The sequence below is a fragment of the Lycium ferocissimum genome, chromosome 2 (genome assembly GCF_029784015.1).
Source record: "Lycium ferocissimum isolate CSIRO_LF1 chromosome 2, AGI_CSIRO_Lferr_CH_V1, whole genome shotgun sequence".
In the NCBI taxonomy this organism is placed as follows: Eukaryota; Viridiplantae; Streptophyta; class Magnoliopsida; order Solanales; family Solanaceae; genus Lycium; species Lycium ferocissimum.
Genome location: NC_081343.1, coordinates 54986981 through 55014210, shown reverse-complemented (window position 1 = coordinate 55014210; position 27230 = coordinate 54986981). Strand labels below are relative to the sequence as shown.

At 33.9% G+C, this 27230-nt stretch overlaps 3 protein-coding genes across 4 annotated transcripts; 1 reads left to right on the top strand and 2 right to left on the bottom strand.

The window, feature by feature from the left end:
- The first annotated feature begins 12898 nt into the window (after positions 1 to 12898).
- On the top strand, positions 12899 to 18079 carry LOC132045416 (E3 ubiquitin-protein ligase AIRP2-like). The gene is made up of 5 exons (XM_059435998.1): positions 12899 to 13193; positions 14300 to 14450; positions 14560 to 14626; positions 14769 to 15003; positions 17497 to 18079. The coding sequence occupies exons 1-5, from the start codon at positions 13096 to 13098 to the stop codon at positions 17705 to 17707; spliced, it is 762 nt and encodes a 253-aa protein (XP_059291981.1). The 5' UTR covers positions 12899 to 13095; the 3' UTR covers positions 17708 to 18079.
- Positions 18080 to 18974: 895 nt separating this feature from the next.
- Positions 18975 to 20872, bottom strand: LOC132045405 (tetraspanin-19-like). The gene is made up of 5 exons (XM_059435989.1): positions 20615 to 20872; positions 20132 to 20231; positions 19915 to 19995; positions 19685 to 19789; positions 18975 to 19596 (listed from the first exon to the last, which is right to left on the bottom strand). The coding sequence occupies exons 1-5, from the start codon at positions 20779 to 20781 to the stop codon at positions 19399 to 19401; spliced, it is 651 nt and encodes a 216-aa protein (XP_059291972.1). The 5' UTR covers positions 20782 to 20872; the 3' UTR covers positions 18975 to 19398.
- Positions 20873 to 21701: 829 nt separating this feature from the next.
- Positions 21702 to 27172, bottom strand: LOC132045386 (general transcription and DNA repair factor IIH subunit TFB2). Of its 2 annotated transcripts, none has more exons than XM_059435980.1 (15): positions 27028 to 27172; positions 26227 to 26394; positions 25480 to 25548; positions 25257 to 25350; positions 24989 to 25089; positions 24809 to 24860; positions 24678 to 24737; positions 24468 to 24536; positions 24095 to 24178; positions 23915 to 23998; positions 23576 to 23661; positions 23313 to 23403; positions 22464 to 22544; positions 22134 to 22208; positions 21702 to 22029 (listed from the first exon to the last, which is right to left on the bottom strand). In XM_059435980.1, exons 1-15 carry the CDS (start codon positions 27138 to 27140, stop codon positions 21895 to 21897), a joined length of 1362 nt encoding a protein of 453 aa, XP_059291963.1. In that variant the 5' UTR covers positions 27141 to 27172; the 3' UTR covers positions 21702 to 21894. The 2 variants fall into 2 exon arrangements, with proteins under 2 accessions (XP_059291963.1, XP_059291967.1); XM_059435984.1 differs by having other exon boundaries at positions 24809 to 24857.
- Positions 27173 to 27230: the final 58 nt, after the last annotated feature.

Here is a 27230-nt window from a genome sequence, read left to right as displayed (position 1 = left end):
AACATGAAACAAGCGATTAGCTTAGCTATATGTTTGCCACGAAAAGTAAATAGCTAAACTGTAGCTATGCGGAAAAAAAAACCCCCAAATAGTAGTCATTTATGAAATTTTCCCTTAAAATAAGGCTACGAGGAGTGCAAACTGTTAAGTTGAACAGTATATATGCTTGAGTTCCCCAATATTGTTTCGTAAGGCCCAAATAGTCAAGGCCATGTCCAATAGTTCTCGATAAGATATGGGCCCAAACTTATGTAAAGGGTTGTTGAATTTTCCGTGCTTGACTAGCTTATGGCTAATATTAAGTAATGATTTTATTTATATCTCTCTTAATAATGTTACAAAAGTTGTTTTGCGAGAGTCAGAGCCTGTTTGACCTAGCGGTTTTGAAGTCAAAAACAAATTATTATTTTTTTGAGAAAAAATATTTTTTTGGGATATTTGAGGTGTTTGGCCATTTATTAAAATTACTTTTAAGTAGAAGCAGAAGTAGTTTTTCTATAGTTGGGGAGAAGCAGAAAAAAAGCAGAAGCATAAAATTATTTTTTTCAAGGCAAAAATATCTCTACCATAAATACATATTTACCAAATATATCCCTCATTAGTCCGTTAATTTCTAATTAATAATTCTTTATGTTGAATTTTAATTTGTGGAATACTTTTAAATTTTATTTTGGTTGTAGTTTTCTAGTATATTTAAATCACTGCATTGGTATTATATCAATATTTAATATTTATTTTTTATTTATCCATGTATTATACTTATTTAATATGCACTTTTAAATTTTAATTAAGTAAAAGTAAAAAAAGTCATAATAAATATTCAAAATAGTTTATCTCTGTAAGAAGATTAGTCAAACACAATCTACTTATTAAAAGTAGTCAAAAATACTTTTTAAATAAATTAAGCAAGCACAAACTATTTCATAATAAAAATATTTTTATAAAATCACTTCTCAAATTAAGCAGTTTTTAGCTGGTAGGCCAAACATGCTCTTTTAGCCTCTTAATATTTTTAAAAATAACTTTTTTTGCGGTCACGTCAATCAAGATCAAAATGTAAAGTTTTTCCGTGCATAAAATACTTGAGGAGCCTTTGATGTATATCAATCATCAAAATCTACGCTGTCAAAAGGAATCATTTGCACAAATTTCAAGATCACTAAAGAAATGAAAAATGATGAGGATCAAAATAGGGAATGTCTCCATAAGGTGGGAAATTATGCCCGATCAATTATTTTCGGGCTCAACAATATACATGTAGAAAATGTTGGGTTCTGTTGAATCATACGTTTCTTAACTAGGTACGACATGGAAAATGCTACCATAATTTAAATTATTATTTTATTACAACTGAATTTCCCCTTGAAAACGTAGATACTTGAAATATTGATTGATCTTCATATTTCCAGAATAAATTCGATTGTTCCTTTTGGACACTTTTTAACTCAGTAGGCGTACGATTTTGATTGGCAAAAGGGTCCAAAATAATTAAATCAAAAGTCAATTTTCGAGCTAGACATACCCCACGCCAATTGATTCATTGAAAACCATTTGCATGATTACCTCTTTCAATTTACTCAAATGCTCTAATCACATGTATCATAGTGTCACAGTTTGCAAATATAAATATCTCTTTTCCACGACAGTGTAAAAACTTTTACACTAATTTAGTTTTTTTTTTTTTGACAAATCTCTTATCATGTCATTTTTGGTAAAAATTATGTATGATACCCTTATGTAACCAGTGAAAGGCATGCATCTCTATTTAAGTTATTTTTAGTTGGTACAAATAAACAGTAGTCCTTTTAAAGATTTTCGAAATTATAAGGCAAAATAAGAAACCTTTTTTTACTTCTTAACATATAAATACCCATTTTTGCCTAATGAATCCAATAGTCCCTTACACATTTCCTTTCACTCTAAGTCTCTAACCAGAGGCAAAGGTAGGGTCGAAGGTGTGAATTTAGCAGGATTTAGTAACTATGGTCTAAACTTGTATTTATTTTTAAATTTTTATTTAATATAAAATTAACTTAGAATACAGTAGCTCAAAAGTACTAAAATTCAAAATTCGTAAATTTCAAATATTGGATCTGCTCCTGACCCAACTCATCTCCAAACATGATAAAATTACAATATGCTTAACCTTAAAGGAATAAAGAATACTGTGAGATTCTCAAACTAGAAATATCTTGATCAAATAGGACAATGAATATTGTAACATTGAGAATTCTTTTTTATTAGTATTATTTTTGTTTGAAAGAAACAGAGCCCCAAATAGTCAATCTTTATTTAAATTCCAACTACTAGTACCATTGTTGAATCGTTGCACCAAATTAAAATTGGTCCAAAACTAGAAAACAATGGTTTCCATTTGTTAACAGTTTTATTGAAAACAACTAGCAAAGAAAAAGATCCAGAAAGAAAAAGAGAGAAAAATTGATTGGAAGTGGATATTATTAAATATCATACAACTGTAGTATGATATATTTAATTAAAAAATAGACAATTGCATTCATGTCCTTATCCTTATTCGATTGCATGGTTCGTGGGATAGTGATATGATATTGAAAGATAAAAAATTAATGTTATTTTATTTAAGTTTTGCCTATTGATTTTGACATCAAACCCCACAATATGCCCCTTTCACGAAGCTTCATCTCTATGATCATGACCCGCCATTTATATAAATATAATAATATATTTCTCCTAGCTAGCTTTCATCTCCCAATAATCAATTGATTCACAATTTTCCTGTTTTTGATTTAAATCCCTTTATACTTTGCCCATCCTACTTTTCTTGCTATTTAACCAATTTGTACAACTTAATGTCTATTCATGTGGGTTAACAGAAAAAATATTTGGTAGGAGTCGATTTATTTTTTAAAGAATTTTTTCAGTGTGATCTCACAAGTGGGGTATGGGAAGGGTAGGATGTATACAGACTTTACCCCTACCTTTGTGAGGTAGAAAGACTTTTTTTGGTAGACCCCTCAAAAAAAGTACGTACCCGGAGCAGTAATGTCAGAAGGGATAGCACAATAACAAAATACAAAACAAATATGGAAACAGATAGTAATACACATCAAATAATAAGAAACTACGCGAATAATGTGGCAACAGATAATAGAAGAAGTATGAGATATTGGGCCAAAGAAAAACCCGAAAAAAGTAGGGTAAAAAAAGAAGAAGAAGAAGGTGTACAATTCAAAAGGAATGACATTAATCAAACTCGTATTCAAACCTCCACTGTGTACTATAACTATTTATTACTCTAGATTGTCTTTTGTGATGGTTAAATTTTTTCACAATTAATCAGAAGTCTCGAATATAAAAAACGGTAGCCATTCGATAGGGAGTGTATTTCCCTCCTTAGCCGGTCTTTCTTATACAAATGAGAAATCTGGACGCCCTATGTTTCTCCCGACCAAAAAAAAAAAAAAAAACTATGTTTCTTATATCAAGTGAATAAGGGAAAAATAAAGTTATTTTGTTTCTCATTGGTAATTCTTACTTTTTAGAGTAGTTAATTTTTAAGGAATAATTTGGAAAGAAAACCATAGAGATCACGATTACCTTGTTCTGAAACCCAAAAATTTCTTGATATCGAAATTGAGTTTTGTGAAGTTAAATCTAACCGATTCTTTTTAAAAATATTTTTTCAATTGGATTGTAACTGATGCTTGTAACCTTTGATCAATTGACTTGATGATTATTCCATTATATAGTATAACACTAGCTCTGTGAGGCCCGGGCTACTCAAGATATATAAGTAGATATTTTAATTAAAGAAATATAATTTGTATTAGTACAAGTTATTACAACAACAACAACAACCATATACCCATCAGTAGTCCCACAAGTGGGTAATTACGTTAGTAATAATTAAATTTTATATAAGTATATTTTCAATATATAAAAGAAAAGCTTTCATTCCAATCTTTAATATTTTAACTTCCATTTTGATGAAATTATTTACTTCAAATCAAATGCGGAGCAATTTGACATTTATAAGTTATGTATCCTAATTTTAAAGTTATTTAGTTAAATAAATAATCTATATATAGTTAATGAACTTTTAAGACAAATACATAATTTAAGCTTTGTGCAGCGGATGGATCACAAACACCTTAATTAGGGATTAGGGGTTCGAGCATGGATATGGAAAAAATCTTTGGAGGGAGCGCTTCCCGAATGGCGCGATACGGTGCGAATTATCCTGATTAATTGGGTGCCAAAATGCGGATATCGAGCACCAAACAAAAACCAAAGAACATAAAAAATGAGGTAGGAGGTTCGATAACTTTTGAAAAGTAGACCTTAAAAATAAAAATAAAAATGCGACTTAAATAAATAAGATTAGGACCTAAAAGTAATTAATTAAAAAGTTTTAAAAAAATTTGAAAATTCTTGTGAGGACTACAAAAGTCCCTAAGTTTGCCCTTATATATAGTAGTAATTATCTTATGGAATAATTTGTTAAAAAAAGACAGGACATTCAATTACACAAAAATGAAGTTTGGATAAAATGATATAAAATTTCCAAGAAAGTTAAAAATATGAAATATTCTAGAGGAGTTTAGCACCAACATTAGACTAATACAGATAAGTTAGTTTTAAATTCTCTTTACCAACCACTGGCCCCAGCTATCTGTTGAACTTATCAAAATTTCAAAAAGAATTGTAAATAGTACCTTAATGCGACAACTCCATCATTATCTAGTACCTAACTTCTAAACCTAGTCATGCTACACATTTCCAAAAGAAAAGTTAAATTGAAGAAACAAAAGAAGTGATCTCTTCTTGCTTAAATTTTTGTGAATAAAGATAGAATTACTCAATACTGACATTATTGAAAGAAATGTTAGTAATATATATCTGTCGAGTAAACAAGATAAAAAGAAAAAATGGAAATAAATTGACATTTCGAGAATGTCTTTCATATTTTTAAAATACCTTTAATGGTACCATTAAGGAATTTGGTTAGATGGATGAGATTTTTTCACTTTTAATTAGAAGTTTCATATTCGATTTAAGAAAATTGAGAAATTTCAATAGAAATCGAGTTTCGTTTGATGAATTCACGTGAGGCAAATTCAAATTAATCGATTAATGTGGATAAAGAAAGACTGAGAAAAAAAAAAGTTTTGATGGTGTGGAGATGTGCATCTTGTCTAACTATACCTTCACAAAACAAAAACCTTCATTCTCCACTTGGCTAAAGATCTTATGGTTCTTCTTTCAAAGCAATTAATACCCGGTGGTCTCCGCTTGACTAAAAATTTATGTCCGAATTTTTGTACTCGTGAATAAAACTTCTAGTATTTAAAAAAAAAATAATAATAATGAAATGGGAGTTGAACAGGGGTTTTCAATGAGCAAGAAAATTGGGAGCACATAACTTTGTGTTCTTGTCCTCCTATAATTGTGAACCACAGAACTTTTGCCACTCACCTTAAGTGCCACTCTCCATTTACTAACCTTTTATTTTATTTGAAGATGCTTGTGTGAGCATAAAATTTTAAAATATTAAAGAAAACCTGTATATAAATTAAATACACATCAAGGACCAAAATTATTATTTTAAATGAGTAAAGGGTAAGAGTTCCACAAACTTTTCATTTTCTTTCTCTTTATAAAATAATGGACGTTCTTATAAAAATAGATCCTAATAAATCATGTCACTGTAATAGGGGTTTAACTATGAGTTAGTTGAGATTTGGAAATATTTAAAGTGAAAGTTAAAAAAGGTATTGGAAAGTTGAAATTGTGTTTGAACATGAAAATCCAGTTGAAATTGTGTCAGTGACACTTGAATTTTTCTTTAAAAACTCCCACCTAGAACATGTTTTTTAATTTTCAAATTTTTTATTTCAAGTTTGAAGTTTAAATAATGGGTCAATTTGAAATAAATACTTATTTAAAATAATCTCAAAATATTTGTAACTAGTGGAGACTCAGCTTGAGGGTTACAGTGTGTTTCAAACATGTTAAGGGATGTATGAAATTTAATGGAAGCGATTGGGTGAAATAAAATACTCAAAATTGGTAAAATAGGACCTGAATCCGTTCAAGACCCTGGTCGTTGGTATGATTTGGTCTATCATGCCGAGTTGTTCTACGACCTTCCATCGGATGATATTCGCCGAGCTACCTAGATCAATTAAGATACGTTTAATGTGAGTTTTAAAAATAAGTACAGAGATTATCAGGGCGTTGTTGTGAGGCTGAGTGATGCCTTCTACTTCCTCGTCATTGAACGAAATAAATCCATCCGTTATGTAGTCCCTATTCCTTTTTTTCCTCGTGATAGAGAACTTTGTTCTCTTCATGACAGGTCCACGTGGTGTCTCGACCCCGCCTACGATCATGTTGATCACGTGCTGGGGTTCTTCCGGTTCAGCCTTTTTGTTGATTTCCCCGTTCACTCAAAAATTCTCTAAGATGTCCGTTTTTGAGTAATTAGGCTACTTCATCCATTAACCCTCTGCAATCGTCGGTTCGATGCCCGTGGGTACCGTGATAGTCACATATCAATTTCGGATCCCGCTGTGAAGGGTTGGTTCAGAGTGGCTTCAGCCATGTTGCTCCTTTGATCTTTCCAATCGTTGCCACCAGGGTCGAGGGGTCAACGTTAAAATTATATTCCGAAATCCTCAGATTTTCTCCCGTATGTGAGGCAGTGGTGGAGTTGGTTTTATACTGGAGTCCCCTGCTTGATGAACCTCCATCAATTTGTCTGTCCCCTCGGTTGATCCGTCTGTCTCCTCGGTTCATATGAATACCAGGGTTGCTTCTGCTTTTCTCTGATGGGAAATCGGGCCTCACGGATGGGTAAGGATGATACCTGTCCGGTGGGTTGTATCTGTGTACGGTGAGAACCTAATAAAAGTTCGCTCCGATTCAGCGAGGGTCCGTCAGGTAACAGTCCGTGAAATGGAACCATGGTTGAGTCTGAGCTAGCGAGTCCGTGGAGTTGCACCCGAAGAATGTTCAAGAGGATAAGTCCGAATCAACGGAAGGTTATCTTCCCCTGATTTATCGCCGAAGATCGTGCCATCAACGGACGTGTCCGACTGTATCGGAACCGCTTTTACCCACTTGAGGGCTCGTGCCTCCTAGTTCTAGTAGGACACTTACACTATTTAAACGCATGTATCAGCTCCACTAGAGGGCATCACAATCATCTTAAACAATACATTCCAGTTGCTAATAAAAGTTCCTTTCCGTTTAAGCCTCTGTTTTCTGTATTATTTTGTTGTTCGTTCTTTGCACTTAACTGTCCATTCAACAGCTCGGGGAAGGAATTTCCCCCAATCGGACCTATTGAGCGTAGTCCGAGCAAGGATCTTTTCTCCACTGGACTTGCTATCTCAAAACTCAGGCTCATTTACTCTGTTTGATTTTCATACTGTTTTTTCGTTAACTCTTATTTGCTGTTAAGCTCAAGTCACATATCCTTTAAACCGCGTCCAAATTCAATTGTTGCTCTTTGAGGGTAAACAATACTTATTTAAAATAATCTCAAAATATTTGTAACTAGTGGAGACTCAGCTTGAGGGTTACAGTGTGTTTCAAACATGTTATGGGATGTATGAAATTTAATGGAAGCGATTGGGTGAAATAAAATACTCAAAATTGATAAAATAGGACCTGAACAAGAGCCATGTGTCGTATAACCATTACGTGGAGAAAACAAAAAGGTTTCAGTATTGCGATGCTACAACCATGCGTCGCACAAGATCATAGTAATACTAATAGGACAAATGTGGAAATATACCCCTCATTTTTGCGATTTAGAGCAGATATACTCCTCGTTAAAAAAGTGGTACATGTATATCACTGTCATTACACAAATGATGCAAATATATCTTTTTCGCTAATGCATTTTTTCAAAAAAATATTTAACTTATTTTTATTAAAAAAATGTCACGTGGCTTTAAAAGAATAAGTCTACCCATTTATTTTTAGTAGACTTTTTTTTTAAAAAAAGTCACGTGGTAATTTTCTTTTTTGGTGGGTTAGATCTGGTTCGTTTATAAAAATATCTCCGTGGCTTTAAAAAAAAATTAGTCTACCGATTTTTTTAAACTAACCAGACTCGATCCACCAGGAAAAAAAATTACCACGTGGCTTTAGAGAAATAAATCTACTAAAAAAATGGGTAGTCTTATTTTTTCAAAGCCATGTGACATTTTTTAATTGAAAAATAAGTTAAATATATATATATTTTTAAAACAATTGTTAGCAAAAATAATATATTTGCACCATTTGTGTAGCATCATTGATATATTTGCACCATTTGTGTAACAACAGGGATATATATGCACCACTTTGTTAACGAGGGATATATTTGTTCTAAATCGCAAAGTTGAATTATATATTTGCACCTTTTCCCTAGTTAATAATTTCAATATTTTTAAAAAGTGTAGTCAAAGAAGAACCTCTTTTAACTCCCTAATTAATGGTGCTGCCACATAAACTGAAAATATGAAATATTAAAAAGAAAAGTATCATTCTTAAATTGATTAAAAAGGAAAAAATGTCACATAAAATGATTAATGACATGAAACTTTTTTGTTCTTGCATAGCAGGAAGGCTAGTTTTACGTACGTTCCATCTTTTTGTGTCCTGTTTATAGGAGAAAAAAATGTAGGTGCAATTGCAATTAGCAATATTTTTGGGATCCACTCCACTCATTGCAAGTAAGAAATTTATGAATTTGATAAATTACTCATAGGTATCAGCAAGCACCAAATAGCTCGCATCTCAGAAAATTTTTGTACTAAAAGGAGTCCAACTTCTCAAAATGTGTTGAGAGGACCCCCTCTATTTCTTGGGATAGATGCAACAGTACCTGCTTTTTCCTACTCTCTCCGCATCAATTGATGTAACATAATTTGAATTGGTAATTAAGATTTAAGCAAATAAAAAAATATTGAGATTTGTAATCTAAATCATGTCATAATGTTTGTGGTTATACACCTTTTAAAACTTTTGATAACTTTTGTTCAGTTATAAAAGTTTTTCACTAGATCAGTAAAATGACAAGTTTAAAACTCACTACAAGGAAAAATATATCTGACAACAATTTTTTTTTTGTTGTCATAGATTGATTATTGTTGCAAAAAGTATTTTTGGCAACAAAAAAAAATATTTTGTTGCATCAACTTTTCCCAACGGCTGTTATTGCAACAATGTGCAACAATTTTTTTTTTTTGCTGCCAAAAGTACTTTTTGCAACTATAATCAATACTATGGCAACAAAATTAAATTCTTTGGCAACAAAAAAATCATTTGCCAACATTAAAACTAAATTGTTGCCAAATATAAAAAATTTTGTTGCAATTTCTATACTTTCTTGTAGTGACTAATTATTTTTAATTTTAAACGTGTGTCTCTTTTTCAATTGAATGAAAAAAGGAATGTGTTTCGTATAAACTGATAGGAAGAATTCCGGAAAGAAAAGAGAAAAAGCTATTGGTAGAAACTCCAATTTAAGGTTAAAAAAAGCAATAAATCAATGTTTAAAATTTTGACCCTATTTTAGACCTTATTTTTTCGAAAACATTTCGAAAATCTGTTTACTCCACTTTCAAAAAAGAAGAAGGTATTACTGAAGTGCTATGTAAAGCTTTGAAGGTAATCTTCTAAAAACAATAGTACTACTACTTCTTAAGAAAAGCATTTTCCCAAAATTTATTTACAAATGCAGCATATATAATCAAAGCACACTGAGAAAACAAAAAAGAAAAAGCAACCAAATCACTGATACCTTTATGATTGAAAACTTACCTTTATCATAATTAAAATATTGCAATAATGGAATATTATCACCCAACACAGAATTATGATTTCTGAGGTTGGTGAAATTAAGAAATAGTGATTCTATTATACTCCATATTGTACGTAATTCTGCACTTTGAATGATGACGGAATATATAATGTTTAATTGATTAAGTTTGGTAAGGAATTGGTCATGGTGAATTAATTATATATGTTGATGCTTGGCACTTGAAAATTTAATGTAAACAATCATCACCCTCTTGTAAAATAAATAAATCACCCTATATACTTTTATCTAGCTAATCGATTTACCTACTTTAAATCAAAAGTCAGCAAGGTTGAATCATTGAAATAACTAGATCATTTTAATCTAAGATTGTATTTTATTACCAGCTAAATTCTTAACATTGAATTAGTTTCCGGTTTTTATTTTTATTTATGCTTTCCTGTTTCAATCAACTATGAAAAACACCAACCAATTTTAAAAGAAACATTTTTCTATTATCTTCTGAAATTCGAAAAGGACTCAATTCCTTTAATATCTTTTCTTTGGATAATACTAATCTTATTATACGCACTTACATTAAGTTGCTATCAAAAGCGCTTTGATAATAGTCACGCCTAGGATACTTTATTGTCTAGACTACAAATATATATCATTATAAAAACAAATTAACTAAACATGAAAAGATGGTCCATTGTTTTTTTGTGGTACTAAGATTCAAGATTGTTGCTATTGAAAATGTTTTAATTTAAGCTGAAATTGTCCAAAACATTTTAAAGCTAACATAAAATAGTTACGTGTTGTAATTTCTTGCAATTTCTGAATGCTCGTAATTTATTAATTTCCTTGTTATCTCATTAAAACAAATACCAAATAAACTTTATGTAATTATAATATAAAGAATGGAAATGCTTAGAATGTCTTGCCTTTATATTGGTGAATCTGAAATAGTTTCTTTTCTTCTTGCCTAAAGGGACATTTTCTCCTCTTATATTTGTTATCATCAACAATTCCCACAATTTATGATTCCACAGAAGATAATTATGAGTGAATTGTTAAATTTCGAATCATACATGTACTTTTTAGTCCTCTTTCTTTCTTTTGCATATCCTACATTTTTCAAAAGAAATATATGTCGTAAAAGTTAAATAATCTTATTGCATTGTTTGAATCATTTCCTAAATATTTTAACTAGAAAAACTGCGAATGTAGTGTTATTTTGTAAACCTTTGAGATTGAGGTATTGGTTTGGTTTAGAAGTAAATTATGTAGGAATTAGACTTGCTGGTTTTGTACAACGTTACTTGATATAGTTAATAAGATGTATAGGTAAGGAAAAAAAGGTCTTGCATTATTAACACATCCATTTTGTTCCATATTCTATCCCGCAAAAAATACATATATGTTGTATAATTTAATACGAATATTATTTAATATTACCAAGCAAATGTTTTATTATCTTATGAAGCTTTTTTTTAGCTGAAATTAATTATTTATATACCTCAACCAAATATTATATTATCTTATGCGAGATTTTTTGTTGAGATTAAAACTAGCAAAAATTCCCCTTAAATTTGAAGCACTTATGTTGAGGCTTGCGTCGAAATCCCGTAATTATCTTTAAGATGGACGGATTTTATATCAAGATAAGGTCAAAACTAAGATAATTAATATACTACTAACAGTCCTGTAAAAGGAAAAACAGTCCTGTAAAAGGAAAATAATAAAATTATGAGGCCGTACAAAATTAGGTAAAGGGGCAAAAAAGAAAATGTTAAAAGCAGAGAAGGGGCAAGAGGTGTAAATAAAAGAAAATAGTAAGGGCAAAAATGAGCAAGGATGTGGGTCAGCCGTCATCGGTGCGTGGTGGGAAAGCAACCGAAAGTAAAGGAAAAAGTGACAGACAAAACAAAACCAACCAAATAAAAACAAAAGAGAAAAAAACAGAATACGCTGAAAAAATAAAATAAAATAAGTGAAGAAAGCAGATAACAAAGAAAGAGAAATAGAACAAGTGTCACATAACTCAGAACTGAAACTGACTCAAAAAACCTGTTTTACATTCATGTCAGTTTATATGGTACATTATCTTTAGTGAATCAGATTTACCCATGTAAAAAGTTCATTTTTTAAAATAATTTATGACATAATTAGGTATAGTACTAAAATGTTAATTTGACTTCAGGAGAGAGAATATAGAAAGAACAACTGTAAAATTATTTCTTTGTACTATAAAGGGGGACAGGTTTTTTTTTTTTTTTTATGTCATAGGGTTTCCTTTTTAGGTGATAGAGTTTCAAAATTGATTTACAACTCATATGGTTGCTTGCAAAAAATACCATATAAGCGTATATAGGATTAAATAAATTGATATTCTTAAAAGTAATAAAGTTACATAAATTGAAAATGGCCTCGTTACCTCGAGTTAAGTCTTGTATATCCTATCCTCCACACACCCTACTTACGAGATTACACCGTGTATATTATTGTTGTAGTAGTAAATTTGCATAAAGTAATTTATTAGTACCTAATAAGTTGCTGAATACTATAGAAGATACAAAATGAGTGTTGTGAATTGATCTAGTTCATACCATTTTAAAAAATATTTAGTATCTACAATTCAGTAACGATTCATTCAAATGCTCATTGAAAATTCCTATCAATAAAGTTAAAGCTATTCTTTTCATATTTCATATTCATTTCATAGTCACAATCGAATTGATTTGAATTTACTATGATCAATGGAGGTAAAACAATTTGATACATATTTACTCACATCCAGATTTTATATTAAATAGTTTAATTTTATATTAAATACATATAAACTAATTATTTTCTTGTTGATTTTATAATATGGTATAAATATAGGGTCAGGTGAATTTTTACCAGTTGACAGAATCTACAGGTTCGTCTAGTTCACATTGATGTGGGTGTTAACTGTGTTAGTGGTCCATTAATTTTAGGCATTTAAATTCCAAATTTACCCAAGCAATATCATCAATATTACATTTCAAGCCCCTTCGAGTGTCATAATCTCAAGTCCACGTGTCCAATAATAACAACTCCATTTTCTCTTTCTTCCTCAAGTACAGTAAAGAAGCAGAGAATAGAAGAACACAACACACACACAGAGTCATCAAACTTTAGGGAAAATTCTCTCATCAACTAAACAGATTTTGAGAAGAAAAAAAAAAAAAGAAGTGGATTAGTTATGGTAAGTACTGTTTGGCTGTGAGAAAAAGTCAAGTTTTTTTTTTTTTTTGGTGGTTAGAGGAAAGAGCGAAAGAGAAGGGAAGATTAAGGATATGAATAGGGGTGGAATAGGAATAGGAGGGCCAATGAGAAAATCCTTCAAGGATTCTCTCAAAGTTCTTGAAGCTGATATTCAACATGCTAATACTTTGTAAGTCAACTTATTCTTCATTAACATCCTTAAAAAAACTCAATTTTTTTTTTTTTTTTTGTGTCATCCTTGTTTTTCTTGTTCTTGTTTATTTAGTACTAGTACTGCTTGGAAATGTATGTTTTTTTGTTGTTGTATAGAATTTACTGTCATCTTTGTATGACCCTTTTGTTCTATTCTTTAGTCTGCTTTTTTTTTTTTTTTTTTTGATATATTTCGGTTCTGAGGTGGTTTTTCTGTTCTTTTTTTTTTCTTCTTTGTTTGCTGGTCTGATATGGGTTTTTGTTTCTTGTTCTTTGTTTGCTGGTTTATTTTGTTCTGAATGATTTTTCTGATGTGGGTTTTTGTTTCTTGCTAAAAATGCTGAAGGTTCAAATTTTCCTGCTTTTTGATTTTTTATTTGTTACATTCTTTGAGTTTTTTTTTTCTTTGCTTTGCTTCCAGTATGTTCTTTGTTCCAAGTGAAATTTCAATGGTTAGATTTGGTAAGATTTTGTGGCAGTGATGACACGTGTTTGCCCCCTTTCCTTTTTCGTTTTTCTCTGTGTTTAGAACTGTGGTGCATTTGAATGAGGGAGGTTGTTATCAGTGTTTGTTTGGAGTTTACTTCTTTGATTGCTTAAAAAGAAATAAAGGTATCATTTAAAGCTAATCTGATGCTTAGCTTGTAAAAGCGTCTAAACTCTAATATTATGAGTATGTAGCCTTTTGTTTATGATTTTAAGGCCTACCTTCATCTTGACGATATGTACTTGCTGTAAGGGGATGCTGCTGATTCCCCCACTCTTGGGGGTTTTTTCGGTCCCCCTTTTTTTCTTCTCCTTGAAAATCAATTTGTTGCAATGTGGTTACTTAACTGAACAATCACAAGAGGAAGTAAATTGTTGCATTCTCCATTCTGTATTTTCTTCATTTCTGTCGTTTCGTTTTTATTCTCCCTGCCCCTCCTTTATCTAGTGGCTTTTGTAATTTGCTGAGGTTGGTTTTGATGACTTCCCTTTGTTCTGTATGGTGAACATGTTTGTTTGGACCTGGTAATTTAGTGTTTTAGTGCTTCCTTCTTTATCCTGTCATTTGGAATGTGATTGTTGGAATTTGGGATGCAGGGCATCTGACTTTCCCAGAGAGTATGATGGAGCTTGCGTACAGATGCGACTGTCCTACAGTCCGGCAGCGCACTTGTTCCTTTTCTTAGTTCAATGGACTGATTGCCACCTTGCTGGTGCCCTTGGATTGTTGAGAATTCTAATTTACAAGGTTCGGATTGTTCATTTTCATGCATTTCTAATCCCCTCTATTTCAAGCTGCTTTTCCTGTCACAATAACTGTCACATGACATTGGATGGGATTTTTTTTTGCACTCTAGGTTTATGTTGATGGGACCACAACCATGCAAACTCATGAAAGGAAAGCAAGCATTAGGGAGTTTTATGGTGAGTTTCTACATTTTCTTTCATTTGATACAATCATGTAAACTATTAAGATAAATCAGCTATAATGGTTGCTAATAATCATTGATCTTGTGCAGCTGTTATATATCCCTCCTTACTGCTAATAATCATTGATCTTGTGCAGCTGTTATATATCCCTCCTTACTTCAACTTGAAAGAGGTGTTACTGATTCAGAAGACAAAAAGCAAAAAGCGATTTGCCAGGAGAGATACAGGAGAAGAGATGACGAGGATTACAGACAGTGTTCTGACTCGGACATTGAAAGGGAAGAGGAATGTGGAATCTGCATGGAAATGAACAGCAAAATTGTCCTTCCCAAATGCAATCACGCGCTGTGCTTGAAATGCTATCGTGAATGGTATGTTTCATGTGTGGTTTGTGTGAAGATAGAAGCTGCGTGTTAAGTTTAAATAATAAAATTCATAGTCTGTTCTTGAATATCAGAGTAGCTTTTAAATTTTGAGCAACTTCTAAGAACAGTAACTCTCCCATCCCATGCCTCCCCCACAGTTGAAGTTCCGGAAATTCTCTGCAGAATCTAAGATAATCCTAAGAGACTTAAGTATCTTTGCAGAGGGAAAATACTGTTTCAGTTCGTACTCTTTTTATCCCCTTTCGATGAATACATTCAAATGTGGTGCATAACAGCCACCAAGTGCTTCCTGGTCCCAATATTAGGTAGTCTGGGGCTTTCTTTCCCCAATTATCAGGCCAGCTAGATCAAAGACAGCTAGGGCAGGAACAAGTTAATAGCTAAGTCTAGGTTGTTAAAGGGTTAGGTCAGGATTTATAGTTTGTTTGCATGCTAGCCGCAGAGTTTGAGCAGAATTTGTTAAGTTTAAATAATAGATTTCATAGTCTGTTCTTGAATATCAGAGTAGCTTGTAAATTTTGAGCAACTTGTAAGAACAGTAACTCTCTCATCCCATGCCTCCCCCACAGTTGAAGTTCTGAAAATTCTCTGCAGAATCTAAGATATCCTAAGAGACTTAAGTATCTTTGCAGAGGGAAAATACTGTTTCAGTTGTACTCTTTTTATCTTCTGTAGTGTTTTTGTGTCTTTATGATGTGGTGCCTCTGTCCAGGGGAAGTGCTCTATCCTAAATTCTAACTGTTATTTCAGTTTATTGACTGAGTGTATTGTCTGTTTTAAGCTTGACATCAAACTAGCGGTAATCATCTTATCTATCTGTTTACAGTGGAAATTTGTTCCAATGTTGCAGCCCGAGTGTTTATGATTTTCCCTGCTAACTGGTAACTCTGCAATGTCAGAGAAGCTGGAGTGCATCTTTGCTCTTTTCTGTCACTGTAGTACTGGGTTTTAGTGTCTTATTTTGAACATGCTCCGAGCTGTTTTACGACCCTCACTTTGCATGGCTGGGGAGAATGTTACCTAACAAAATAGGACCAAATGAAAAATGATGAATTAAATGCAAAGCGGCAGACCTCCTAAACTGAAGTTCTGACTAAATATATCTTCTGTGGCCCTTGCAAAGGAATGGACGTGTTTGTTTGGCTTTATATTCTGATCTAGGTTCTTTTGCTTGCTGATGGAATCTTTTTATAATATAAAAATCCTGCAATGACCTAGATATGCTGCTATTCTGCAGAATTTCAGGGGCAATTTTTACAAACACCCCCCGCCCGGCCCCCAAACCAAAAAAACACACACAGAGACTAGCTGGAGCTAGTTTCCTAGTCCTTTAAGTTTGCTTCTTCCCACTTAACGGCTTAAATGATAAATGGTAAATAGAGTCTTAGGTTGCTGCCTCTCCATGAGAAACCGTTTCCTAGTAAAAGTGAGATAACAGGTTTCGATGGTCCTGTAAAGCACTAGAGGCATAAAGTTTCTGCTGGATATAAGTTGCTCCACCATTCAGTTATCTCGGGGTGGAGTAAATACGGTCCTGCTATATCTTATTTACTCTCACACATTCCTGAAACTATGTTTTCCCATTCTCTCTTTTCTCTGTCTGTGTGTGTGTGTGTGTTTAGGTCAAGAGTGGAGGAAAGTTTTCGCATTCCTGTTTCAGTACAAAGATGGACTGCAACCTTCTTGATCCTTTTCCATAATCCCGTCTTAAAATGACCCTTTAATTCGAGAGCCTAATTCTCAACCTTGATCTAGTTCTATGTGCTCTCTGAAACTAAGTAGTGTTTTCCTATTCTCGTGGGAAGCTAAGCGGATGCCTTTGAGTATTCTTATTGATTTAGGGAAAGCCTTTGAATATGTCTTATTGATTTAGGGAAATTGTTACTCCCTGTGTTCTATTTTATGTGACACTCTTTCCTTTTTAGTCTTTTTCCCTAAAGCATGACCTTTCTGTATTTACAAACATTTTTAGTTTCCATCATACCCCTGATGACATGATTTACAGGCACAAAAATGTCATGGCATCCTTAAGACCATTTAAGTTCTAAAAGTCTTCTTTTCTTTTTTAAATGGTGTGCTTAGTCAAACACCTTCACATGAAGTGAAACGGAAGGAATACTGTATACTGGCAATGTTGAATAGTGTCTTAGACTGAATGAGAAATTATTAAGAGGGAAGTAAAGGAAAAGCACTGTGGGCATATTTCTGTGTTCCGAGTATGTTAAGTCGATTAGAAGCCATAGCAATCTCCTCAATAGTATTGGAAGTAATCAAGTTCCTATGGTAAGCGACATACGAAACTTAGTACCATTTTCTGCTAAAGGGACTCTTTGGGGAGAGTAGCAGCTCTTGCTGGTGGTCGTATATTTTCTGCTAGGGCTTTGTACTTTATTACTCTACAAAATATGTAAATTCAGCATGATAACTCCTCCTTTCTATGTCCAATTACTTATATATGATCTAATACAATACTTGCAGGCGTTCGAGGTCACAGTCATGCCCCTTCTGCCGCGATAGCCTTAAAAGGGTAGACTCCGGGGACCTGTGGGTATACATGGACAACAATGATGTAGTGGACATGTCAACAATAACAAGGGAGAACCTGAGAAGGCTATTCATGTACATAGACAAGTTACCCCTGATCGTGCCGGATAATGTTTTTGACCACTATGATACTCATATAAGGTAGATGAGCAATGCTGGTCTTTTATTGGGGATTGAATCATACTAAGGACCAAGAAATTGGTCACACTAGATTTAGAAATGCAGGTGGATTACTTTCCACCTGATTAGAAGGACCGACCGAGTCATCGTAGGGCAGGGGTTGAACCTAAGTTAGATTAGCCTAAAAATGGAGCTTTTTAATTGCATCTCCTAATTTGTAAATTCCTGTATAGTTACAGTTTACTTCTTGAAGACACAGTGTACTCTTTTTTCGTTTGTTTTCTAATCTTCGAGTATGCCATAATTACCAGCAGTTGTGGCTTTGTCAACTGCAGAGTTTTATGGTTGCAATTTATTTTGCCTTTTGAGAGTGTATAATATAAGATGTATTTAATTACCAGTTTGTAATTTTCCCTTTTCTTGCAAGCATTTTGAAGTAGGATACAGGGGCAGAGCCACAATGATAACGGCGGTGGGTAGAACTTAATAGTTTTGGTTCAAATTTTATATTTATATTAAAAATATTATTTAATTTGGACAAACAATTTATCAAGAATCAGTAAGCATGAAAATTATAATTATGTAGAACCCAGATTCAGACTCCACCTCTGGTAGGATATTGCTGTTACTTTTTACCCAGGATAAGACGGTTCATAAAACCTAGAAATATTTTGGTGTTCAATAGTCGCTCGGGAAAAGTTCTTTTTTTTGTGCGGATTTGCCCTTCAAGCGCCCCGCTCTTTAATTTTTGTCCTTCACTCAAAAAAATAATCGAAAATATCTTGATCTGGATTTGAATCCCGCTCAGTAAAAAAATAAAAAAATTTACAAGGCAAGGCTTTCGCGAAATCTCTGCTGTAAGGTTTAACTTTTGCCCGAATAGGCCTAATTTTGGATAAAAGTTAGCCTTAAGGCAAAGGTTTGCCTTTAAGGCCTAATTTTGGGCAAAAGTTTCTCTTAATGCAAATCTCTGCCTTAAGGCCTAATTTTTGCCCGAATAGGCCTAATTTTGTTAAGAAATTCTGCCTTGCGATTTTTTTTTTTTAACTGAGCCAGGGTTCGAACCCAGAATCTCGGGGCATTAAGCGAAGGGGAAAAATTAAAGACCACCCCCGAATAAGGGCAATCGTGCAAATTGCCCGGAAAAGTTTGCAAATGGGGCAATTTGCATGAATGTCCCTATCTTGGGGTGGTCTTTAATTTTTGTCCCTCAAATCGTTGGTCTTTAATTTTTGTCTTTGCTTCTCATTTAATGAAAATTTGTCCTAAGATAGCTAGAGTTTCCAGAGGAAGATGCCAATCATCTTTTCTACTCAATATTCAATATTTATATTGACAATACTACAATAGCATATCCAACAAATATAATTCACCGTGATAAATGAAATGATACCGCGGAAAACATAAGTTACAAAATAATACTATTAAATACACAAATATGGTCTTATCTATTTCTCATAAAATTCATTCTTAAGCTATTGGAGAAGCTACATCATAGTCAATATTCCTAACTAAGCTGCCTTAGCAGGTTTTATCTCTGTCTCAATATCCAAACTTCAAGTTCAATATTTGAGTTGTGCGTGCTGCCTCAGCAACCATGGAAAACTTCATTCACTTCAGCTTCGGCAGACACTGGAAAACTTCAATAACATAAAAAGCCAAAAGAAATTTCAAGATATAATTTTTACTATGGATCTAACCTTTGCGTTCCAAAACTCAAACAATCTTGTAGACATAATTTGGCTCACTATTAACTGGTTCACCAATAACATATGGATACAGTGGACTTGGTGGCAGTTCTGGAGATCGCAGAAGCGGAGCCGATCGTTCTGCATATTCACCTTCATTCCCATCACTATATTCCTTAACTTGCCCAAGAGTTCTTAGAATTGTAGCTAATAAGATACAGCCCCCCTGCTTAACAAAAGTTTTTAGTAAGTATTGCGTAACATAGTTTCAGATTAAAAAACATACTGAAATTTCTCGAAGGGTTTTTTCTTACCTGTGTTAGAACACAGAGCAGGGCAATCCATTGGCAGCCATCGCTATTTGAGTTGACAAAATCCTTGAAATCATCAAACCTTCCTGATGGATCTTCTGGTAAATCCTGATTTAGGTAACACATAATGAGAACATTGGAGAGAAGCAGCAAAGTTGTTTTGTTGATGTCAGGATCAAGAGAATACGAAAAGATAATTGAACAACAATGTTTGAATAACAATAGATGCATACCTTCTCCCAGTCAGAGTTCAAGAAAACATCAGCTCCCATTCCAATCTCTAATAGAAGAAGCACAAATATGATGAAAATATACTATAATTTTAGTTAAGGTCCAGTCTTTTGATCTCTGTCTATGCAGCTTCTTTTTCCAACAACCCCCCCTTGCGCCAATTTTTTTTTTTTCCTAAGAACATATATGACATATGAGAACTATAAAGAAGAAGGATACAAATGAGAGGCAACAGGAATTGGCAGAGTTCGCACCGATATGACCAAGGCAAGTGATTGCACATAAAGCAGTACCAACACCAAGAAATGCATGGATGAACCTGCCATTATTTCAGCAGTATTAGCATTTCTCTTATATGCCAAGACTGTATTATAGAGAAAGGAGTCAAAATCATTGACGGCACTTCATGGTCTGAGAGGGGTTCCTTCCATAATTATACTGTGCAAATATGGTTTAAAAAAAAAAAGTTTTGTTTTTGCATATACATATAGATTGTTGAATTCCCTTAATATAAGAGCAGTTTCCTTGTAAGCGACCAAAGTGGCTCAAAAAATGAATTTAGCTCGCAAGGTTGTATATCTCAAGTGTGACATTCTTATATTTTCGTGAATCTCCTTATTAGAATCCATGGATCCGCCTCTGGACTCAAAATGAAAAAAGAAACAAGGTTGTCAACATAATTGAACAAAGTTGAGAACTCACCAAGGAAACTGAGCATAATCAGGGGATGATGGTGAGTCCGCAGCATCTCTCTGCCAAACTCTAATCATCCATACACCATAAATAAGCATCGCAATGCCCGTAAATCCTATTGTTATGTTTGCAATCTTGAGGGATAATTGCAGGCAACTCTTTAGAGGTCTTACCATCTTGAATTTTAAAGAGAAACTGTTCACACTTGGGAGGGAAAATAGAAGAGCACTTGCTAGGTATTTAGCTCTTATGTCTGAAAGGAAAAATATTGATATGATTTATGACTCTGTGAATTCTTAATTTGTGAGAAATGAGAACAGTGATGGTGACATGCACATGCAAAGTTTGCCCAGATAGGCTAAAAAAAAGGAAATTTCCAAGAAAGAGCTTATAGTTATCTACTTTATTGGAGGACCTACTGAATTATAAGTTCCTTCTTGAGCTTATATAAACTCAAAAACGGTCTTTGTCCAAAGATGTGGACAGGAGAACAACTGTCTATTTCCAAAATTTCATGTTAGCATCAGAAAATTTTGGAGGAGAGCTAGCTCGTGCTAGGGATATTTTGACAAAATGATTCTATGTAGACAGTGTTTGATGACTGCAACTAGTTAGCTTTGGAAGTGTAATGTGTGATAACATGCTTAGAAAATATAGAGAACATTGTCATTGTATTATAATTACTATGTATGTTTGGGTGATAGATTGAAAAGACTCTTGTAGGTTATTAAGAGAGTTGAATGTCTTTAGCGACGAAGCTATCTTTGTTTTCTTTTCTTCATTTTGCTGTGTATTCTCTTAAAAGAATTCATTGTCTTCCAGTTGAATTCAAACACAGGGGAACGCAAAAACGCAACCAAAGGAAAAGGAGAATATTAATCGGGCGAATTGGGCTTTTACTTTAGAACAACTGTTACGATTGAACCAATTCCAAAATCTTGAATATATGAGCTGATTGTGATGCTTAGAATAAATAATAGCTGCTGGTAATCATGGAAGTCACGGTTTTGTCATCTCTATCACTCTATTCTAAAGCTAATATGTCTTGTCACTGAAATCACGGTCAAAATTAAAGAGCATTTGCGAGAGAGAGAGATGATTTGTAATCCCATCGTTAGTATAGATATCACAAGGTGTCGAAAGAAGGCAGCCGAACCACAATGAAAACATGCACCCACAATAAAGCTCATGTACAAGACAAACTGGGAATAAATACATAGCCGGAGGACAACTGATGAAACCCTTCATGAACCGTACAAAATGAAGGCCTTCAGAAAAGAAGGGAGCTATTATTTTTGACGACGAAGAAATTCCTTCATCTCAGTCAAAATATCAGCCTTAACTATGAGACGCATTCGCTTAGAGTCCTCCCACAGTAATCCTCCATATTCTCTGGCAAAATCACATGCAGCCTCAAAGACATCCTACAGTTTAGTAAGCAAAAACAATCATGTTAAACAGCAAAACATATCAAATTGTTAATCAAAATTAAGTTTGTAAAGCAAATATCATGGTGCGTAGCGCTCACTTTAGAAGGGAATTCATCGTACAGATGGGCCGGCGTCATCTCAACGCGATTCAAATCAGATTCCCACAATCTAATCTGGCATGAGAAAGTAGTATTTGAATTAGTTAATTGGACAACTTTTTATTTTCCAATGAATCTTTTCATTAGTCTATCTTTGTCAATGAACCATATCTTGTTGAATTGGTTTAATAGATTTTAGTCTGCCACAATTGTGGCAATGTGTTACTAGTCAAGAATAAATTCTACAAGAGTGGTACAATCAGTAATAATTCAAATAAGCCAAAATACACTGTCTTTCAATATCAATGCTATCGAAAATAGTGAAGAAACCTGATCAGTAACATTCTCCGGCACAGATGGTGTCCTCTCCACAACCCTAGGATGTGCATTCTGCTGAAGGAAAGAAATTATCTGCAATCCATGCATCAAAATCACAACAGCAGTCAAAACTTTAACTTCAAGCGAAGACAACTGCAGAGTAGATGCTCAATTTGTGCTGTATAACTACGTCCAAACAGAAGACTTTATAATATCACTTGAAACATTTTGACAAATCACCATGACAGCTTGTTCCTTTTCTTTTGGGGGGGGGGGGGGGGGGGGGGTGTCGGGGGGTTGAACAAATCACTATTACATCTAAGCCAATATATTGGATAGCTATAGACGAGGATAATTGGAAGTCGAACATAAACCACTCCAAACAACTCAAGCAAAGGTTTCCATTTTGGCATATTTAGCTTTTTCTAATTTATACAGAACTATAATGCAGTGAGAACTATAGCACCAAAAGCACAATAGTTTCCCGTAATCCATTCACGCATTCAAGTGCGAGCTAATTTTGAAACGTGTACCAACGGAAGGAACTGCTACTATTAAACATGATAAGTGGATTGAAGGACCAGAAACAAAGTATAAAAAGACCTTTTCTGAGAGCCATGCGATTAATCAACAATCATCATCTGTCAGCTAACCAACATATTATTTTCTTTCTTAAATTTAGCTGACAAAGAATTAATAAGAATATCCAACAAAAATGTCCCACACCATCAATCTTTTTCAACTTTTTGCTTTATACAAATATAGCACTCCACATACAGTTAAACTTTCTCAGACAATTTTAATTAGTGTCTCTGAAATAAGACAATGCTTGTCAATAAACAAATAGCAGCTGAAACTTGCCTGCTCAGAAGTAATGCCGTTTTGAAAAGCTTTATACAAACTTTCTTTATTAATAGCACCAACAATGAGATTTGGAAGCTGGTATTCCACCCTGTATTTGCAGCTAAAATCTGTTACTCGGAGATCTAACCACAGCAGTTAAATGAAAGAAATCTACTACTAGAAAATAACACTCAACAGCCAAACACACAGTTTATTAGGCATAACAGAGATAAAATTGGAAAGAAAGAAACACAACCAACAGAAGCAAATTCTTTGCATACCTTGCAAAAAGGCGTAAGATCTCACAGTGTAATTTTGATGTTGAATATGCATACAACCTGAAGTTTGTTTCAATAACGATAAATCCCTGATGAATGTGGGTGGGAAGGGGGAAAAAAAGATGCATTTGCCGTCAGTAAGGTATAACTGAATTCGTTCCAAACAAATTTGAGAATTTAAATCTGGATGACAGGAACTCAGGCAGCACAAAAATCTAAATTTCTGAGACACGCCTGCTTCATAAGAAAACTGTAAATAAAGATGGAAAACAAATAAATAAAACTGGATTTCTGTGTAGCTTGACCTAGCTACTCTAGGGAACACTTGAGAGTGCAGCACACCTGTTTCCTTGATGTTGTATCTGCTAAGCTAATCGACAAATTGGTCGCCAGTTTGGTGGGAATAAACCAACTCTCTTTCCTTCCCTAAACAACATCAAATGGATAATTAAGAACATCATGGAAAAGTTAAAATTCATTCATTTCCGTGAGCTCATTGATGGGGCAATCAGTAGTATTCACCTGCTGCAGCTTAACCAGTCCCAAATCAGAAAGGTCCTTAATTATACTTCGCTGGAGATCAGTTAATGTGTTTGTGTTGTATGCCTATATCAGAAGACAATTCAAGAAACATACGAAACTCAAGCATACTGAGGAAATGAGGATTACAAGCGTTTGGTAGGCAAAATAGTTGAAAACTTTTCCGCAATAATTTCAGTTTGTCAAACTTTTTATTATTGTTTTCTTGAAACAATGTGAACATTTTGCAAAAGCAGTTTTCAACCAAACACCAGTGCTCCAAACCAACTAAATTCATGCATTTAGAGTTCAAAAAAATGGTATCATTTACTACAGTTCCAGGACAAACTTAATTGAAGAATCTCTCTAATAATACCTTCCCAGTAACATGAAAGCTTAGCTCCAAAAGAAATGCAATAAGATCTGCTGACTCCACACCTCGCTCCTGCATTAATACGAAAAATACAGAGGAAATCTTCATTAAATGGACCAAGGGTGCTTCCGATGAAAAAGCAAACCAGAGAGAGAGAGAGAGAGAAGGAGACGGTCACAAATGAATACTGTGAAAAGCATCAAGAATTATTACCTCAGCATTTGTTATGTACTCCCTGATGATGTACCAAAGCTGTGCATTTGTGTCCATTAGCTGTAATACACCACTGTCAATACAATTTCATACAAAACGTTGATTGATTGAGATAATTTAGTAACTCGTACCAAGAACTGGAACCCACTTTCAGTCAACCTTGGAGGTTCTCTGTCATCTCTGCTTAAGAAGGCATGAAATCATGGAGATTATGTCAATTTTAAAAAGATCTTCCATCCACACATGGACGAGGAACCAAACATATGTGTGTGTGAGTACATATATATCCATAATACTGAAATGGACGGTACCTCTGACTTAAAAGTCCACGCTGGAAAATTTTCATCATCGAAGAGCTTATGTTTGTGGTCTTTCCAGCTTCACTGGAGCTTATAAGGTGCAGCAGAAAGCACTGGTTGCGACAGTTGCAAGTCATAAAAAGAGTTGCCAAAATTATATTCAGGCTGCAGATTGATCAAGACCGAAAGCAAAGCAGATTGTCTCACAACATATTATTACATATTCTGAACTCTCCAGGAAAATCAATTGATAAGAACTACTAACAAATGCAAGTCATACCTCCCACTGTTCAATGGCATATGCCTCTAACTCCTCCAAGCTAGGAAGCCTCACAGTGATATTAGATGGCATTGGTTCCCTTGGTAAGACTCCCCTACAGTAATTGAACTCAAACGATATCATCCAAATTGTGCAATTACGAGACCAAGAATATGACAGATATTTCGATATCGAGTAGAAATATTACCACAAAAAATAATATACATAAGATAATGAAGTTTACCCGTGGACTATATGCTTCTGAAGATTAAATTGAAATTTCGGGTTTAGTTGATAAGTGGCTTCCTTTTTCCTGTAAGAAATCAAAGAAAATGGTGGAGCTTAACAATCTAAAACAGACTAAAATAACATGAAAAGAAATTGTGAACCACCCCCTGACCAGGCTTTGTCATTCCACTAGTTGAGGCATGCTTTCGGATACCTAAAACTGCTAATGCTTAAAAAGAGCAAAAACTTAAAAGGAAAAACAAAAGAAAGCATTGACATTTCAAGATATTCCCTTAAATCATGCTTGCTTATTTTGACCAAAGTTCTACTCTAGCTTGCGCGCCATTATTTAAAGTGCTAAGTAAAAATATGACAACCAGATAAAGATCAAGCAGTGAAGTACAACAACAACACACCCAGCGTAATCCCACAAGTGGGGTCTGGGAGATCAAGCAGCGAAGTAAAAGAAATAAATTACTGTTAGGATGTAGAAGCTAAAGTCTGTCGATTCTAGAATTCTGAGAACACAAAGTTGCGTAAAAGTATGTTTTCAGGCTCACTCGATCCTTTACGAGTACTCCACTCCTATATTAGTTACAACTCCAACCTCCCTATGTTGCCTGAGAAGCATTCCAGTATCTAGCTAAGGCGCACAGAAAGTTTAACCATCACTTTCATTACTAAAATTGGAATAAGCCGGCAGAATTATTCAAGACAGGAAAATGTAGTAGCTATCAAGAAAGAGAAGAATCTGCTCAACAACCTGTCAAATGTTTCCGTCATTACTCTCAGCTGTATCAATCTATCAATGGCAACTTTATGCTTTGAGAATCCATCTGGAAGGACCCACTCCTCCATCGACTTGGCTGAGATTGGTATGTCTATATACAACAATTGTAGCAGATACTTCTTCGCTAAGGGAGGTAATGATCTAGCAGAAGAAATGAACAAATGAAGCACATCCAATAGCATATATTCAAAATAGTATCACCAAAAGAGTTTTTTTTTTTTTTTTTCCCAACTATTCTGCTCAGAGATGTACAACTAATCATGAGCAACATATATCTACAAATTTACATCTTATCAAAAAGGTCATCTAAGGCTTATTTTGTTCATTAGATTCATCATACTCAAAATATAATCTCTTTGTAGGATCACATTTTATCAGGTTCATAAAGACAATAACCTCCACAGTCATATTTCTTGTCAGTTCACATAGTATTTCCTTACTATAGCCCGAGGTGAATATAGTATTCTTGGATAGTGGTTGCTAAGTACCACTTAACTAAACAATCTCTTGTTGCAATGTGGGTATTCAAAATAAAGTATAAATACTTTGTTTAAAAACATTCAAAATCATAAATTTGTGTTGGGTGTATGTTATATCAATGGCTATTGCTTGAAGTCCATTTCTCTCCAGAATAATAAGCTCAAAGACAAAGTAAACATGTTTTACATCCAAATTTACACAGCAGGTGAAAAATCGCTTGCAAAAAGTAAAGGGAAAACTTAAAAGAAGATTAGGAAAGCAGGAAAATAGTGTGGATCAAAATTAGGGGAATACCTAAGAATGGCTTCACAGATAAAGGAATTGTCGTAAAGCAAGTCGAGTTTCACAGCAGGCAATGAAGCCACCATGTCCATGAAATTCCTGGCAACGATCTTCACCTGCGGCATTGTAAGTATAGATGTTTTCAATTTCTCAACCTAGGTTTGCTTTTAGCTTTGCTCAATGTTCAATCTTTAGGAACCTCCATTCATAAACAT